This window comes from Ostrea edulis, chromosome 6 (assembly GCF_947568905.1).
Source record: "Ostrea edulis chromosome 6, xbOstEdul1.1, whole genome shotgun sequence".
NCBI classification, from domain to species: domain Eukaryota; kingdom Metazoa; phylum Mollusca; class Bivalvia; order Ostreida; family Ostreidae; genus Ostrea; species Ostrea edulis.
Window position 1 is genome coordinate 3,607,355 of NC_079169.1, and position 19,949 is coordinate 3,627,303.

General features: G+C 35.2%; 1 protein-coding gene across 1 annotated transcript; it reads right to left on the reverse strand.

Annotated features, from left to right (window-relative positions):
• Nucleotides 1–3,860: 3,860 nt before the first annotated feature.
• On the reverse strand, nucleotides 3,861–19,415 carry LOC130047066 (DNA damage-regulated autophagy modulator protein 2-like). Its single transcript, XM_056141267.1, has 9 exons — nucleotides 19,300–19,415; nucleotides 13,820–13,853; nucleotides 13,606–13,664; nucleotides 10,798–10,938; nucleotides 10,421–10,575; nucleotides 6,524–6,704; nucleotides 6,256–6,329; nucleotides 5,471–5,620; nucleotides 3,861–4,531 (listed from the first exon to the last, which is right to left on the reverse strand). Exons 1-9 carry the CDS (start codon nucleotides 19,304–19,306, stop codon nucleotides 4,448–4,450), a joined length of 885 nt encoding a protein of 294 aa, XP_055997242.1. The 5' UTR covers nucleotides 19,307–19,415; the 3' UTR covers nucleotides 3,861–4,447.
• Nucleotides 19,416–19,949: the final 534 nt, after the last annotated feature.

The window sequence follows — 19,949 nt, forward strand, 5'->3', positions numbered from 1 at the left end:
AACAAAGAAAACTTAGTATGAATCATCGGGTTCCCAGCAGAATATTCGGGAGTACCAATGAATTACATAATACGTCAGGACTATGAAAAGGTGTAGATAACGAACATTGATCAATCTCCTATAAAGAATACAAAATGAAGAGTAAGGCAAACACGAATCACTTTACATACCAGAGGTGGGATCAGCTGCCTAAGGCAGTAAACATCCCCCATTGACCGGTCACACACACACCGTGTGAGACCTATACCGTGATCAGATATACGGAGTAATCCGTAGTCAAAATCATTTTGTAAGGAAACGGCTTAATGTAAAATAATTGGTATGAAACACGTCGGACAGCAGTTTACTGTGTATAAATGAATTTTGAGTACACAACTATGTGTGAGTTTGGTATTGATGTTACCATGTGAAGAAAATATTTTTGAGATTTGAGAATGTTTGTTGCTATACATTTGCAAAATGTGCGATTAGGGGTAATTTCATTTGATTCCAGTTACAACGAATTCCGTGAACTCAGCGGTCAAAGTTATGTGACTGAATAATGGGCAACATCGTCTATCGAGTTTTGTGTTAAATTTCCCTTGGGTGAACTCAACCAGGGTGGAAGATAACTGGCAAGTATTGTGAGAGTTATCTTTCGTAGTATGCAGACATGTTCATTAACAAAAAGCTGAATTAATGGAGCCTTTGCATATCCTGGTATATTGAAATCATTTAACGGAAATTAATTATGATAGTGACGTAAGAATTTCGTTACTATCATCCTCGCTGTTTTTTTCAACAACGAATTTTCTGTTCATATGAGCTGTATAAAAGCGAAAATAACACCTGATCGCAATTGTTGCTAGTGTATGATATTTCTTACCTACATATCATTCACAAATACACAATACAAATAGATATAATAAGTAAATGTGGTCTTTCCGGAATTTCCTTCCGCCATCTTGGGATGATAGTAACGATCGTTACTACCATACCAGTTATTAGGCCGTTCTTGGTACACTTATTTTGACTACGGATAACCTCGTTTTTCTGATCAAGATATAGGGTTCACGGCGGGTGTGCCCAGTCGTCAGGAGATGCTTACTCCTCCTAGGCACCTGATCCCACCTCTGGTATATTAAGGGGACGGTCCGTGTTTGCCCAACCCTCTACTTTGTATTCTTTATAGGAGTTATGATTAATCACTTTTCGTTATCTTCACCTTTCATGCAGATAAAAGGCAGTTGTAAAACACACATTCTCTAAACTGGTCATCTGACGGACTGAATAAGACGTCCGAATTAGAGAATTCAACATTTAGTGGTGGTTTATATCAACTATCATTAGATATTTCTTAGAACTCCTTACCATGGTTTTATTAAAAAGAAATACCTATCTTCCTATAACAAGAGTGTCGCCAACGGTACATAATACGCCCCTGAAAAGCTAATATAGGGCATTTTTCTAACATCATGATTTGTGTATCTTGCCTTCGTGTAAGATCAGCAATCATCAGAGTGTGAAAAACTTTCTTTGCATCGAAAAAACAAGAGAAATCATGTAATCTCTATGTAATATCGGTATTTTCATTTGGCATAAGATGTATGTGTACCAAGTTTAATGTTCATTGCCCCAACAAATCGGTCTGCATCCTGCTATTACGACATTGACCTTTGACCTTAAGAATTACTAGGCATCCTCCACTTGGCATAAAGTGTGTGTACAAAGTTTGACGGTCTTAGCCCCAACAGTTCGGTTTGTATACTGTCTACAAGGTTTTCCTACTAAGTGATACTGCAACTTTGACCTATTACCTTGAAAAACAATAGGCATCTTCCTCTTATCATGGTGATCGAATGTACCAAGGTGCAATATCCTGGAGCTTATGGTTCGGTTTGTATCCTACCTACAAGGTTTTCCTACTAAGCAATATTACGACCTTGACTTTTGACTTCTGACCTTGAAAAACAATAGACATCTTCCTCTCATCATGGTGATCAAATTTACCAAGTTATAATATCCTGGATCTTACGGCGGTTCCTACTAGATTTTCCTACTAAGTGATACTACAACCTTGACCTTTGACCTTCGACCTTGAAAAACAATAGACATCTTTCTCTTATCATGGTGATCAATTATATCAAGTTGTAAAATCCTGGAGCTTGCGGTTCGGTCTGTATCCTGCCCACAAGGTCCGGACAAACGGACAGACGGACGATGCCATACCATCTTCGACGGGCGTATAAAAACATATTTGAAGAAGTTTTAATTATGATTTATGGTTTAAAATAACATTGCCGTAATAATTCCCATCCTGCTAAAGTAGGCGCGATACACAATGTAGGTACCGTCGATATTTAGGCTTAGAATTGCCACCTTGCATAGTTATTGGCGGATGTTTAATTAACCGCCTTATACTTAATCGATACCACAGGAATGAAGTTAATCCTACATGTAATTGATTCATCCTGTAATCCTATTAACATAATCTATTCTTGATTTAAAAGATAAACATAAATCACATAGAGGTCTTTTTATCGTCATTCTTCTTACCTACATGTATAAATGCTGTTTATGTCTGTCGCTGGTTACTTATAAAAAGGTAATCTGGATATTTTGTAGGAATGGTTTATGGAGATCCAAAACATTGGTGTATCTTTTTATGATTATCATGAACACGCATGTGTTTATGCTTTTTTCGTTTATATCCATAAAAAGCATAACTGTGGTGTTTGATACGCAATTCACTCATCATGCCTAGATCATCTGTTTACACAAAATTTAGAATCGTCAGTTGAACTGGTCGGGTGATACTAACACCTAGATTTCACTGGTAAAAATAGAAACTATATTGGATACCTGCATTTGTCACACCTCCGATAGGTAAATTTCACATCACACTCCATGTGACGCATACTTTCAAACACTTACCGATTTATTACCATCACTTTCAATTGAGCTGAGATATATAAGAAATCGGTTCAATAAATAAGTAAATGCAAGTACTGTAAACTATGATAAACCATGCAATCTAAGGTAACAACCAAATGTATGTTATCAAGACAAGTTCTATTCGTATCGTCCGTATCATGGAAAAGGTGTTAAACTGGGATATGTCTAGGTATGGCATGTCAAACGTTGCAATGTTTGATCTTTATCATTTGTATTCAATACATTTTCATTTGTATTGTATACATTTTATATGTATTGTATGGAAGGTGAAGATAACGACCAGTTATCAATCTCATAACTCCAATAATGAATACAAAATAGAGAGTTGGGCAAACACAGACCCCTGGATACTTTCCATTTGTATTCTATATTTCATATTTATGTTGTACAATTTTCCATTTGTATTCTATATTTTCTATTTATGTTGAATACTTTGTCATTTGTATTCTATATTTTACATTTGCATCATGTATTTTTTTTTTCATTTGCATTACATGATTTTATCTGTATTGTAATTTTTTTCATTTGAACTGTATCCAAAGGATTGTTTATTTTGATTTGTTACGAAGGACTTCATTAGTCAACGTCCCTTCGAAAATTTTTCACTCACGTCACCAGCTATAAGTACACCACTTTAGACCTATGTTTCGTGTACAGTGTCGTAGCAGTTGGGGCAAACACCTGCCGCAACACAGGATATCTGCTTTTAAGGTCATATCCGAAAGAACCGTGATTCTCACTTCTAAATGCCGAGCGTTTTTGCGAAGGATTGTTTGATGCAGCCATGGCACGAGAGGAGCTCGAACTGACGACCTAACGGTCATAAACCAAAAGATATATCACCGAGCTACAGCGCCCGGTTCTGTATAGGATTAGTTGAACGCTAGTAGACCTAAAACAAATTACAGGAATAAAAGAAATTAATATAACATTCAAATGATTATTTATTTCCTCCTTTTATTTATTTTTCATACATAATGAAACATATCATAAAAACAAAAGCATAGAGACCAATGTGTATTGTGACTGAAATTGTCTTGAAAAATAAAATAAAGATGAAGGAATTACATTCCTGAAGATTATCAATATACATGTACATGCATGAACATGAATGCAAATACTGAAACTAACACTGAACGTATAAATAATAAACACTGCACAAAACTAGGTAAAACAACATATTAAAACAGAAAACAATGCTCTCTCTCTCTCTCTCTCTCTCTCTCTCTCTCTCTCTCTCTCTCTCTCTCGTAGTATTATTTTCGACATTATCATCCTTTGTCTTCAATATCTTTTTAATAATTTGCATCTGTTCATTGCATGGGTTCCTCAGTGGTTTCAGTCACGTCAGCACTGCTGCATTATCCCTCGGGCAATATTCACTGGGTCGGGTGATGCGACGCGTGAATTAATTGGGCTTGCTGAACTGTTTGGCAACAGTTCTTTTTTTCACTTTTGGCACTACACGTGCTTTCAGTGAACACTGTTCCGCTTGATATCTAGCTGTTCCCTTTCACGCCCTCACATTAATGCTGTTCATGTTAGTGTCGTCAGTGCCTTCCTTGGCTTTCTGTGACGAAGCTTTAGTTCCTCCATTCTGAAACACATCATGACAAAGATATACTATTATTCCTACTCCAAAACGGTTTATGTGGTCTTCAAGAGGAAGCGTATGTTTTCATTTCTTTTGCATATAATGCTAATACATAAATGCAATATTTTTCCTGATGTATCTATTAATTGTGAACAACATTCATCTTATCAATGTTCATTTGTGGGGTGAACATTTATTTCAACTTATACGCCATCAATCTTTCTCAGCAAATGTCGCCTGTAATTTTCTTATAATTTGGTGGGTTTTTTTTTTCATTTTTGACTTTACATCTAAAGAATTTAGGATCATTTGCAACTAAATTTAGGACAAGAGAAGCGTTCCCTCGGACCATTGAACTACACTAAACTGAACAAATCCCTGAAGCCATGAAAGGAATATATAGGAAATGTCTATGACAATACCGGGTATAACATTACTGAAATGCAAGCATATTCATAAATTGTAGTTTCAAGTTCCACCCACCGCCGCAGGGATTTTTAGAGGAACGCCCCATCTGGGATTACACAGTTTACATTGGAATATGATATGGAAGTCAAATATTAAAGATTCTTTTCGAGAATATGTTGCTTCTGGATATTTTGTAGACACAGTGGAATTTTCAAAGTCATGCGTATGGATAAATTTGAAAAAGTTTCGACTCATGAAATTCTGGAGTTAATACCCTACAGTAAAAATGTAGTGTTGATGCATGTGTCGTATTTCCTGATTAGAGCAACAGTACTCAATCGAGTGAATATTCTAGACACTATGCCTCGTGCTCATAAAAGTATCTGAGCTCCCAGATATGTACTCGATGAAGATACACGGTGCACTAAAATACAGAACTTTATATAGGTCATAGTGCGATAGAATTCAACGATAAATATTAACAAAACAGGCACATAAAACAGGCTTAAGACAGAAAATAAGATATCATTATACCTCAATCATGTTGAAATTGACATTGACACGTGGTGTCTCCATGACAAGTGCCCGGAAATCCCATATAAACGTGAGTGCAAATGTGAGGACAGATGTCGCCACCAGCCATTCTGAGATCGTAGACGCTAAGTACACCCCACGGAGCGAAGTCTGCAACGAAACGCCAAAGTATGATAAAAATGCAAGTAATTCAAATTTATAATTAGGATATGATGTGTATTGTTACAATACTGATACATGTATATACTCTAAATGTACTTCAACATTTACCCTAAATCATTAACCGCGTTATCTGCCATTATTTAAGAAATGAGATTCATTTTTTAAAACATAAATTACGATATGACCCGTTTTATGCCTGAATACTTCATGCAGCGCTTCATGAAAAATATGCCGGCGTGAAGCGTTGCTGTCCATGCCCTCCTTTATTGTCAAAAATGAAACTGATTTCTTGTATATATGTCTTTGCATTCTACTTCCATTTATATGGGAGAATTCAGTCTTTAAAAGTTTATCTAGATTCATACGCGCATCGTTCACATTCATGAGGAAATGACTACCATTTTAATTGGTAAATATATCGAGGGTAATGACATTGGAAATGTAAATACTAGTTTATGGGCATTGTGGTAATGCAAGTATATATTTTCCATTTACCGGTAGCATTGTACCTTGGTAATTCCGCATCTCAAATAAAAGAAATTTCTTTTTCAATGTGTTGTTGAACGTGTTCAATTTAATAGATCAGATATTTAAAGAATCATCCTTATGAATAAGATACTTACAAATTTTGTGTCCTTCAGTCCTTTTTTTAAATCTTTGGCTTCATTGATCTTGTAGATTATTTTCGTTATAGAGACTGTAGATATGTTAAGAATCATAATTTCACTTCTTACAGAATCGTAAAAAAATCTTTAATACAATTTATCGAATTCAGTAAACAACTGTAGTTGTGTAACCATAGCTGGACATTTGGTACATGGTGGTTATTTTTTTACTATTTTTTTTTTGGGGGGGGGGGGTCGTGCAGTTTTGCAACTAACCAAAGGATACACAGTATTAGAAACACTGTTAGAGCGGTACTGTTGATAAGTTGAGTCACGGCTACAAGTCGATGTCCATACGTCTCGCTGCGTAGTTTCCATGACAGTCTTGTCTGCAGCCAACAGTAAGCCAACCCAAGACCGAATGCAAGACCTGCTCCGACGTAATGAGGTCCTCGCTGTACAACAGTCTGAGTACCAAACAAGAGAGCGTGAGATCTTAGTAAGAAATATATAATCTGTACGACTGTCTGAGTATAAAACAGGAAGACGCGAGATCTTAGTAAGAAATATATAATATGTACGACTGTCTGAGTATAAAACAGGAAGACGTGAGATCTTAGTAAGAAATATATAATCTGTACGACTGTCTGAGTATAAAACAGGAAGACGTGAGATCTTAGTAAGAAATATATAATCTGTACGACTGTCTGAGTATAAAACAGGAAGACGCGAGATCTTAGTAAGAATTATATAATCTGTACGACTGTCTGAGTATAAAACAGGAAGACGCGAGATCTTAGTCAGAAATATATAATCTGTACGACTGTCTGAGTATAAAACGAGAAGACGCGAGATCTTAGTAAGAAATATATAATTTGTACGACTGTCTGAGTATAAAACAGGAAGACGCGAGGTATTAGTAAGAAATATATAATCTGTACGACTGTCTGAGTATAAAACAGGAAGACGCGAGATCTTAGTAAGAATTATATAACCTGTACAACTGACAATGGAAATGGAAATGTAAGGCAAAATGTACTGATTTCATCTAAAGCAATCATATATAATTATATTTCCAACATGACCAAGAATATAGTATATTTGATTTTGTTTGGATTCGATGCTACCTGCCCTTGGTTTGAGCGGTAGAGTGTATGCTATAAATATCCTTTGCGGTATAACGTAGAATAATGGCTTGGTGTACTTCTCTTATTAAAAGAAGAATAAATCCATTGAACATTTTTTTTATTTTAAAAGTTTTTCTTTCCACGTGTTGTTTTACATGTAAGTAAGTTTGTGACCATGGAAATTATTTCCAAGGGTTGAAATGTTGCAGTTATTTATTTCCAAGGGTTGAAATGTTGCAGTTATTTAACACACATTAAATATACTACATTTCACCTACTTTGCATACAAAAAAAAAACGCTCATTGAAAATTATTAAACAACGCTATTTGAATCATATGATCTATGTCTCATTGTTGATAAAGATCAATCGATAGATACATGTATGTAACTAATATGTTTATATGGACTTACAGAGAATGCACAACACATGTGTGTGCGCGTGCGTGTGTAAATTTTAATGTACAGTGTACATATATAGATACATGTACTGTAGCGCGTGCGTGTGTAAACTTTTATGTACAGTGTACATATATAGATACTGTAGCGCGTGTGTGTGTGTGTAATCTTTATGTACAGTGTACATATATCGATACTGTAGCGCGTGCGTGTGTAATCTTTATGTACAGTATACATATATAGATATTATAGCGCGTGCGTGTGTAATCTTTATGTACATTGTACATATATAGATATTGTAGCGCATGCGTGTGTAATCTTTATGTACATTGTACATATATAGATATTGTAGCGCATGTGTGTGTAATCTTTATGTACAGTGTACATATATAGATACTGTAGCGCGTGCGTGTGTAATCTTTACGTACAGTGTACATATATAGATACTGTAGCGCGTGCGTGTGTAATCTTTATGTACAGTGTACAGATATACAATATAGATACTGGACATGTAACCTTTTATCAATATTTTGTGTATATGATAAATGTAAATGCGTTCCTTTGGAGAGATATATACGTCTTTGTAAATTATCGTCTATTTAAAGCAGTCCAAGATTTTTTACAAGTGTCCAAGGTTCAAACGAAAACAATTATTTCATACTAATGTGCAGTGTACCTCCTAGGTGTGAATGGTTAATGGGCGTGTATCTACAAATGATTGCTTGTTTCTCTTGGGTAGGAAATAAGAAACCCATGCTATGAAATGTAAATATTCATTTTTTGTATGAATATTTAAGCTTAATGTTGTATCAAGAAGAGGACTATTTAAGTTTATAAAAGATTTTGTCCAATCCCTTTGGCTCTATAGACAATGAAATATGTTCCAATTTGAAAATTCATAATTTATAACCAAGGTTATAACGAATAATTGTGTGGGGTTTTTTGGATTATGGCGTAAAACAACAATGGGTGTGTAGGATTATTTGCATGAAATTAGCCCTGTCCCTTCTTACATTTTTTTATATTCTCATAATATAAACAACCTAGGCATTTATTTCATTTATATCACGTTCGTGCATTAATCGAGAAATATATAATACTGTAGTAATAAAACAGCATAAGGTTATCGCTAACTAAACATAAGTAAATGTAAAACTAATGTGCGTTTTTGTAACTAACAATTCAGTAATATATTCCATCAATGTAATACTTGTAAAAAGTTTTAGTATTGCCTTTATGAAATTCGTCCGCAACACTATCTAGCCTAGAGCATCTTTCTGAATGACGTCAAACTAGTTTTTTAAAACTAAAACTGATTCGGAAGTGTGAACATATATAAGATTTTATGTTCGATTGATGCCTGATATTTATGTGTGTAATTTACTCTACGATATACACGTTCCCTTCGTATAAGTCTCAAATGTTATCTCCATCTACATGGGTGTACTTAATATCATAATTTGAAAACTAATTAGTGTCAAATAACCGGTTTATAACAGCTTTAAACGACGGGTCATGATCATTTTGATGAATCCCGACGAAAAAATTCAGCTTTCCTCTTATTGGGTATATTTCCACTCAGCAATATGGAATAAACAGAGTTTCAGAGAATATGTTTTGGTCAAAATGGGAATCTGACATCTTCCAATACTGTTTGTAGCCATTTCTACTTTATAATACATATAACACACACCCGTAGGGGGGGGGGGGGGGGGGTTCGTGGGGTTCGTACGAACCCCCCTTGAAAACTACTAAGCACTATTAAAATCGGCATTTTGTTTGAATTGTGACTATTAAAGTCGGGATTTTTTATGAAAATCATGAAAATTCATAGTAAAAAAGGCATGATTCCAAAATTCAAATTAAGTGCCAGGAAAATTGCTAGATTCCAGGATTTTGCACCAAATACCCCCAGACCCCCTGCCGTAGTGGCACCTCGCGGTGCGAGGTGATAGACTCGCGTTGCGAGTCTATGTAACCCCCCCTTGAAAAATCCTGCCTACGGGCCTGTAACATGGACCGTTTGAACGGTGTCTTTTGTTTGTAAGCAACACTTCTCCCACAGCTACAAACAGGTTGAAAGGGAGTATTATATAGTAACACTAATCTACAAAAAATCGTTGATTTTTATAATCCGTGCTTCACTTTTCATAGAAAAATAAATAAATATGAGCTGTGAGTTTGTATACATGTGGAATAGATCTAAAATGTCAGCCACATTTGCGTGGGACAAATAAGCAGTGTCATATCAGTGAAATTAGTGATTAATGTTGCTGTGTTTGAAGACCTGTCAAATATCGTAAACCATGTACAAATTTTATAAGATTATATAAGACTGCGGGTCTTATCTTCTTTTCTTGTTTAATATTAAGTAGATATAACTGACAAATTTCTCGGCTCTCAATATCGGGACGTGCTTTAACGTCTAGGAGAGAATGGTGTCAATAACGCACACCCTTACTTAGAATAAATTGCTTTATCTTTGTTTTTGGTGTACAAGTTTCCGGTTCCGAGATTAAATTCATGAAACTACAGACGTTAAAGAATGAATCTGTGCAGAAGTAGACGTTTACATTTCGATCTATTTATTGTGGGCCGATTCATTCATATCAATGTACGTGTTCTCTTATTTGAGTGAAGGATAGTGCAAATTGAATACCTGGAAGTTGGCTACCATACTGATACCCAGAGCAGACAGAAATCCTAGGATTATCCCTGCAATGTCTACTTTCTGCCAATATGTCACGTCCTTCACTTTTCTTTTCTGGAATATCTCTTTTACGAATAGATACCTCACCCATACGTTTATACCCACTGTAACAAAACAGTCAGCAATACTCAATTATTTGTTTATTTAATGTCCTTTCGAGAAATGTTTGTGATTTCGTATCGAGACCTTACCAGTTGTAAGTAAAGTGCCAAAATTTAGACATAAATTTACTAGACTTCCGAATGTCGCAAATCACTCCCACTGTATAATTTTATTGATATCAAATCATGCTGGATTTATCTTATTCAAAATTGTGATATGCATACCGCTAACTTTAATCTTGCAACCGGAAATATTGTCACACCAATGCGTATCACTGCTACAGTTACACCTTTCTTTACATTTATAGCCGAAGAATGCAAAAGGACAGGGCCAACTGCAGTTTTCTCCAAACGCTCCTATGCAGTCTGAAAATCAATACACAAATTATTCTTATTAATTATATTTATTATAGTAAACAATTGGCAACGCCTTTTCTTAGAAATATTACTTTTGCCATGTCAGTAGGAATATTAAGCATTTTAAGATATTGTCGAGGAGAATTATATTCCAAGAGAGTATTTTTGAACAAAAATATGATAAAGTCTTATATTTATATCTCAAGATATAATAATTAATACATAAAAAGACTGATTCCAGTTTTATTTGCAGATTTAGAAAAAATTAAGATCACATGAATCTGAAACATTCCTGTATTGTTTTTCTTTGACATCGAAACCACAGGAGGAACTTCAACATTCACAGTGATATTAACAATAAATTGTATTTAAACGACTTATGAAAGGCGAAGATAACGAATAGTGATCAATCTCATAGCCCCTATAAGCAATACAAATTTATTAAAACCCATTTTCAATAGTATTTGAATTTATGACATTTTAAAACTTTAATAATCCACTAATTTTATTATTTTATAACAGTTTTTACTTAAAAACAATTCACTGCCTGTGGCCTTTAATTCGACGGTTAGATATATCGACATTTTATCACTTAATAAATATGAGGACCTCCGTGGCCTAGTTGTTAGAGCATCGCGCTCACAATCACACAGCCTCTCACCTCTGGTCGGTGCGGGTTCGAATCACGCTCGCACCGGAAAGTGAGAAAGATTCCCAGTTTACTTGCGGAAGGTCGGTGGTCTCTTCTTGTGGGAAATATGAGATTGATCACTGTTCGTTATCTTCGCCTTTCATGTAACGCTTCAGTATTGTGTTAACACATCTTCTCTGTGTTAGCACTTCTATATGGAGTCAAAACATTTCCATATGCATTCTCTGATGTGCTATTTTGTGACATAATGTCCATCTGGGCAGTTCTTTTCACAGGCCCATCCAAATGAACCTAGACATGCTGTTTACACATAAATGCTATATTTCAGATATCTTAATACATAAGAACTTCCCCTAAACGCAAGCAGAAACTGTAAATGTAATGAAGTTCAGGTGAGTTAAAATCAAAATAGCACATCAGAGAATGCATATCGAAATGTTTTGACACCATAGAGAAGTGCTAACACAGTGAATTAGTGATCATTCTCATAACGTCCACAAGCAATACAAAATATATAGCTGGGCAAACAAGCACCGCTGGACACACCAGAGTTGGGATCAGGTGCCTAGGAAGAGTAAGCATCCCCTGTCGACCGGTCACACCCGCCGTGAGCCCTATATCCTGATCAGGTAAACGGAGTTATCCTTAATTATAATCAGTGTGCCAAGAACGGCCTAACAATCGGTTTGAAACACATCAGACAGCATTTGACACAATGATAGGTTGTATTGACGAACTAGATCGTTATAAAGACCATAAAATTTGCGAAATGTTGATTTCAATCGAGACTTTTGAAACCTTCGTACCATCAACTTGTTTGTCAGTAGCTTGCCTTGATTTTAAATCTGACTATACGCAGAACAAGCTATATCGTATCGAATCAGTTGAGAGATATAAACACCATATGTAGGTGAGAATGAAATATTGCTACATCAATATGGGAACTTGACTATGGAGAACCTGAATTCATCCCGTTTGTCATTTGTTGGTTGACCGTCATTGCCTACTTTCAATTAAATATCCAAGGATGAAGCAGAAGTGGACGACTCTGTGGTGTCTTTTATTTCGAGCTCACAGGTATATATCGAATCGACATACGAATGGAAGTTAGAATTGCTAATAGACAAAACGTCGATATATCTAAATATCGAACAAAATTCGTGCCCATGGGAATTCGAACAGACTGTTGGAAAACTTGATCACCAAAAACCACGAAGATATTGTCAATGAGGAACTCTAGCATTTTTTTAAAATTTCATCTTCAAAGTACTTGTGCGTGGAATCAGCAATTTAATGTAACACGTGTAACACCAAGAACAAGTGTAAAACTAATACAGAAAATAATAAACTCAGGTAAAAATATTAATGTAATAAAGTTCAGGTGAGTTAAAAACAAAATAACACATCAGAGAATCCATAAGGAAATGTGTTGACACCATAGGGAAGTGCTAACACAGTGGAGAAGTGTTAACACAATACTGAAGCATTACATGTACCACAAAGAACAAGTGTAAAACCAATAGACAATATGTTACAACAATAGGGAAGATTTAATGACTTTAAATGGTTCCAACACAATAGACAACTGTTACCACAATAGAGATAAATATTAAGACAATAACTAAGTGCAAATGGAATAAACGTAATAAAGACGGTTTCGTTCACGTATACTTTTCTTTTAATTTTTAGTTGAGATTTTTATATCGTCTAACGCGTGAATGCGTTGTAAACATTTTGTTATCGGTTTTATTTCACAATTTTGACCGTATACAATATGCATTTAGATTACTCAATTTTGAAACAAAAAATCTGAAATAACAAAACGCAACCTGGATACTCATACACTGTTTTAAAAACTACATACATGTATATATAGTAATGTGTTAAATTGCTTTACAACTTTTTAGAAAATGTTGAAGATGAATCATCCCTAAAACTCAAGATGCAATACAGCAAATTTCAGACAATCTCCTTTTACATGTACAATTACACATAAAACCGCTGTAATAACAACGAATACGTACGTTCACATCTTCCTGAAACATTTCTGTAATCATTGCAACATCTCATCTTTCCTGTCAATCTTGTGTATGAAAAGAAATTTTATTATTAACATATCATGAAACCGGTATATATTATCACAATTCCTCAAATGTCTTTGTGTATCTACATGTAATTGATTAGAATACAATTATAATATCACGTGTCTTTTACGAAATATATCAAAATGCTACTTACCTATCATTACAATAGCCGTGTCCTGTTCTATTTGCTGCCAGGATGAAAAATCCTTTTATGCACAATTAAAACACACCATGTCTTTAAAAACTTCTTCATATACATTTTCATAGAAAAAAATCTGTCAATATATTTCCCGAGTAATGTTTCCTGGTGCTTTTTACCAATATTTCCTTTCATGTAATACTCTGGTGTGCCCAGGGGTCCGTGTTTGCCCAACTATCTATATTGCATTGCTTATAGGAGTTATGAGATTTATCTATGCTCGTTATCTTCACCTTTCAGCTTCTACTTGAAGAGGAAAATCCACTGCCTGTAGCCTTCAACTCGACAGTTAGATACATGTATATCGACCTTTTATCTATTAAACATACCCATTTTTACTCACACGCTGCTTCAATAAAGCCCTGTGAACGGTGAGATAAAAGACACCACAGAGTCCTCCACATCTGCTTCGTATTTATTGTAATGGTAAACTAATAACTCAGACATATACAAACTCCTATAAGCAATACAAAATAGAGAGTCGAAAATACACAAACCACTCAACACAACAGAGGTGGGGTAAAGTGCCTAGGAGGAGTAAGCTGTCGACCGTTCACACCCTCCCTGAGCTCCAATGTTTTCATCAGGTAAATTGAGTAATCCTTAGTCAAAATCAGTGTGTCAAGAAGAATGGCCTATCAATCGGTATGAAACTCGTTCAATGATAGGTAGCATTGGCAAACTGTAAATAGTTGGCTGTTACAATTTTAATGTGAATTGTTTAGAAGTACAGCCTCTAATGAGTGAATCTATCCATGATGGAAGTCAGTAATTTTAAGCAATATAATCATGTTATGTGTGCAACTACTGTTTCGTTACGTAGGCAAAGTGAAAGTAGACAAACATGTGTGAAGTATATTAAACTTCCTAAATTTTCACTATGTCTTTTGTAGAAATACTTGTACATGTGTTGTTACATAACTACAATCTACTCGATGTTTTAATCCCGTTGCGTATTTATCGCTATGTTACCTTTGTCTTGTATACACATTCTGTAAGCTGCAGACGTTTCATTTTGATCACAATAATGGCACAATGCATTATGATGAGCTATTCCCGATCTACGTTTTTGATCCGCTAAACTATTCTTGCATTTGTTGTTTAGAGAGAAGAATGAATTTTAAGGTAATCAATGGATTATGCAGTTAGGAATGAATTAAACATATCATTTTGATATGTTTTATGAACTTAACGTATTGTTTCCTTAGTCTTAGTTATTGGAGCTATTTTCTGTTGATTTTCATCATCCTGTTTATCTGTTGATTTAGAACGGATTCCGTTGGATTGTAACGGACCGTTGAGTAACGGTAATATGTTTTTTGGTGTCATAAGTGGGATAGCTTAGTAGCGTTATCCTGTTATACAATCATAGAATTTGCGAAATGGTGACATTAAACGAAAATGTTGAAAGCAATACGAGCTGTAACTGACTGCAAATCAATTGATAAATAAAAGAACAAATATTTTAAAATATTTGTAATTAAATATTTAAAAAATTCATAGAATCAGGGCGAATCTGAAACAATAAGCCCTTCAAGTTAGCAGAAAATGTCGATTCATGAATTATTGTAATTCCTATTCGTAATCTCCGATGTACATTGACCTCGGAGATCAACAGTTCGGAAAAAAGGAAGACAGGCACTGGGCACGTGTCAGATTTGTAAATGATTTAATAGAAAATTTACTATCAAAATTTCATTTCACTGGCACATTTGCATAATCATTATTTTCTTACATTTAAAGTACTTCTTATCGTTCATGAAACGATGTAATATTCTAAAACAAACGAAAAGTGTGTTATACCTCAAACCGTCGCCCGGCGACGATTTGGGATGATATTTAACCTCAGATCGTCGCCCGACATCCCAAATCGTCACCCCGGCGACATTTTGGGACAAGATTGCACAATCATTAGGGGTGACGATTTGGGATGTACTATTGTCCTAAATCGTCGCCCGCTAATATTTGTTTGGACGTTTTAAGGATAGATTACACAGAAGTGAATTTATTGTACACCCTCTTATATGGGGATATATAGGTTTCACTTGGTCTATTTTTCTGTCTGTCTGCATCCATATATCTGGTTTTAGTCGACCTACTGCATTGCAATTTTGTGTGTAGATTACCAGTAAGCCTCCCCAAAAATGCAATATCTGCAATGAGAGCTTTTAAAAACCGCTGCGAGCTGTGCAGAATTTTCAGCAACTCTGCAACTCTGCAATATCTCTGGTGTTTATGAATCATATGAAATATCTTGATCGCGAGCTTAAAGAACTGTGAGCTGTAATCATAGCAAACTATTTTCGACTGTCACTCTGGTGTTTGTAAACAGATTGAGCTAAAATTTTGTATATAGGTTATATGGGACAAAGTACATATGTTTCATTTATGTATCAGTTTGCTTGTTTGTTCATTTACTTATTTAGAGAGGGAAAACAGCGCAATGAGTTAAACAAACAAAAATATTGAAAACTAATGAGGAAGGGTTGGTGTTTCTCAAGGTTCTCACGAGTGTCCAAACGGCGTAATCAAACATAATATGAGGTCATTAACAAATCTACGGTGCACAATACCTAACAATTTCATATTCAGTAGAAGGACCTTACAACAAAAGACAAAACGATTTATTGTCGGACCACACACTCTCTCTCTCTCTCTCTCTCTCTCTCTCTCTCTCTCTCTCTCTCTCTCTCTCTGGAAGACTGGACGAAAATAAATTTCATATAGACAACATTGACAACACCGCCACAACCAACAATAACAAATACAATTATTTCAATAGTAATAAAACCACTACCAACCAAAACAACAATAACAAACACTGTGATCATAATGAATCTTTTTTAAGATATACAACAGAACAAGTAGAAGGTGAAGTAGAAGATTCAAATGCTTGTAAGGTAAAAACAAAAACTTTTATGGTCATAGTTGGACCACAGAAGAAAATGAAAAACGAGGAGAAGAGGAGTTTACAAAATGGGCCAGTTTTTATGTAAATCATGTTTCCAAATAGTTGCAGCAAGGGGGTCGACAATTTGTGGTTTGAGATTATTCCCGAATCGTCACCGGCGACGAATTGGGACAGACGACTATTTAGGGTGTTACACAAGAAACCCCGAATCGTCGCCGGCGACGATTTGGGACGGGCGACGATTTGGGGTGTAACAAACGTGTAGCTACTCACGTCAGTTTCCGTCTTTTTAAATGACCTCGGCCTCAGCAACCCGATTATGTTCGGCAATCATCGTTCTAATGCCCTTGTATACGATGCAATGATGGTTTATACGAAAATCGCATTGTTGGTATACTTTCAAACAATATTCCCTTGTTTATTTTGCTGAATTTTTCTTGAGATCTTGGGGATTATATTACATGTAGTTATTCCGATATGTGATATTTAGTGCATAATTCAATAGATGAAAAAACACCGTCAGGTACAGCTTGTATTGCTTTGAAACCCCTGTTACGACAACTTGATTTTAAGTAGCCTGCCTCGATTTAGAATTATTCATACGCAGAACAAGCTATTGTGTATCGAATCAGTTAAGGGATTTAAACACCATATGCAGGTAATAATGGAATATTGTTTCATAAATATGGATAGTTGGTGGTAAAGCTAAATCATCCTACGTGTTATAAAGTTGAGTTATTAGTTTGTCGTTGATATCTATTTTCAATAAGACATGCAAGACTTTAAGTACTGTATTTTGTTTCTATGGAATTCTTCCGTCTCCTAAAATGTAGACAATCTTAAAGTGAAATAAAATGAATTACGCAAAATACGCTTTTTCCTTCATCGAAACTAGACATGAATAAAACTCACCTAAACAACCGCGTATTTTGTCACATGATTCAGGCAAACAGTCACATTTATTTCTACATCCATGTCCATAATATCCATCCGGGCAAATTCTATTACAGTTCCATCCAAATGAACCTAGACATGCTGTTTACATATTAAAAAAATATATTTTAAATATCTTAATACATAATAACTGTATATAGTTCATCCCCTCAACTCAGGCAAAAACTATAAATGTAATAAAGTTGAGGTGAGTTAAAAACAAAATAACACATCAGAGAAGTCATATGGAAATGTGTTGACATCATAGAGAAGTGCTAAAACAGTGGAGAAGTGTTAACACAGTGAGGAAGTGTTAACACAATACTGAAGCGTTACATGGAACACAAAGAACAAGTGTAAATCCAATAAACAATATGTTACAACAATAGGGAAGATTTAATGCATTTAAATAGTTCCAACACAATAGACAAGTGTTTGCACAATAGAGAGAAATGCTAAGACAATAACTAAGTGCAGATGTAATAAACGGAATAGAGACGTTTTTAGAATAATTAAGACGTTCACGTACACTTTTCTTTTAATTCTTGGTTGAGATCTTTATATCGTGTAACGCGTGGATGCGTTGTAAACATTTTTAGTTATCGGGGTTTTTTTTTTCGTTTTTTTTTTTTTTTTTTTTGCACAGTTTCGATCGTATACAATATGTAATTAAATTACTCAAATTCAACAGAAAAACTTAAGTAACAAAACGCAACCTTCCTTTGATACAATGAATAATCATTCCCGTTTTAAAAACCACATACTTGTATATATAGTAATGTGTTAAATTCCTATACAACTCTTTAGAAAATGTTGATAACGAATCAGCACTAAAACTGAAGATGTAATACAGCGAAATTCAGAAAGGCTCCTACTACATATACAATTACACATAAAATCTCAACCACTGTAATAACAACGAATACGTAAGTTCACATTTTCCTGAAACATTTCTGTAATCAGAGCAACAGCTCGGCTTCCCTGTCAATTTTGCATATGAAAAGAAATTGTATTATTAACATGTCATGAAACCGGTATATCGTATCACAATTCATAAACTGTCTTGGTGTATCTACATGTAAAACTTATATGGTACCAATTTTGATGCACCAGATGCGCATTTCGACAAATAATGTCTATTCAGTGATGCTCAACCGAAATGTTTGAAATCCGAAAGAACTATGAAGTTTTAGGGCTAAATATAACCAACAACAGCGTGCCAAAAAAGTGGAGCCAAATTCGTCCAAGGATAAGAGCTATGCATGAGGGAGATAATCCTTAATTTTGAAATGAATTTCTAACTTTTATAACAGCAATTAAATATACATCCGTATTTTCAAGCTAGTAACGAAGTATTTAGCTACTGGGCTGTAGAGACCCTCGGGAACTAACAGTCCACCAGCAGAGGCCAGCTATGCATGTATTGCTTGTAGGAGTTATGAGATTGATCACTGTTCGTTATCTTCACCTTGCATGAGGGAGATAATCCTTAATTTTGAAATGAATTTCTAACTTTTATAACTGTTACATGTATTTAATTATAATATAATTATCGTATATCTATTATGAAATATATTTAATTGCTACTTACTCATCATAACAATAGCCACGCCATGTTCTATTTGCTGCAAGGATGAAAAATCCTTTTATGCACAAATAAACAACCCATGTCTTTAAAAACTTCTTCACATACATTTTCATAGAAAATAACTGGCAAAATATTTCCCGAGTAATGTTTCCCGGTGCTTTTTACGAATATTTCCTTTTACGTAATATGAAAATAAAGCATTTTCTGGTGTCAGTTCATAAATTAGAACTCTCGCGTAGTACCCCTCAAGTATCTCAGCTGATGGGTCTATCACGTCCTGAAAAGGTGGCAGTGAGCTCGATTTTTTTGCAGTGTCAGACCTAACATATTCGGGTGTAACCGGTCGTCAGGTGGTGCATATTCCTCCTAGGCACCTGATCCCACCTCTGGTGTGTCCAGGGACCCGTGTTTGTCCATCTCTTTATTATGTATTGCTTATAGGAGTTGTGACATTGATCAATTGCACTATTCGTTATCTTTACCTTTAATATAGAGTTGGGCAAACACGGACCCCTGCATAAACCAGAGGTGGAATCAGGTGCCTAGGAGGAGTGATCATCTCCTGTCGACTAATCACACCCGCCGTGAGTCCTACATGTATATCTTGATCAGGTAAACGGAGCTACCTGTAGTCAAAATCAGTGTCCTAAGAA

Excerpts from the sequence above, each read along its gene's own strand:
- LOC130047066 (XM_056141267.1), bottom strand. Across the intron at positions 10,576-10,797 it reads TTGCAAGATTAAAGTTAGCG|TGGGTATAAACGTATGGGTG; the intron begins GTATGCATATCA and ends GTTTTGTTACAG. Across the intron at positions 4,532-5,470 it reads TCAATTTCAACATGATTGAG|AATGGAGGAACTAAAGCTTC; the intron begins GTATAATGATAT and ends GATGTGTTTCAG.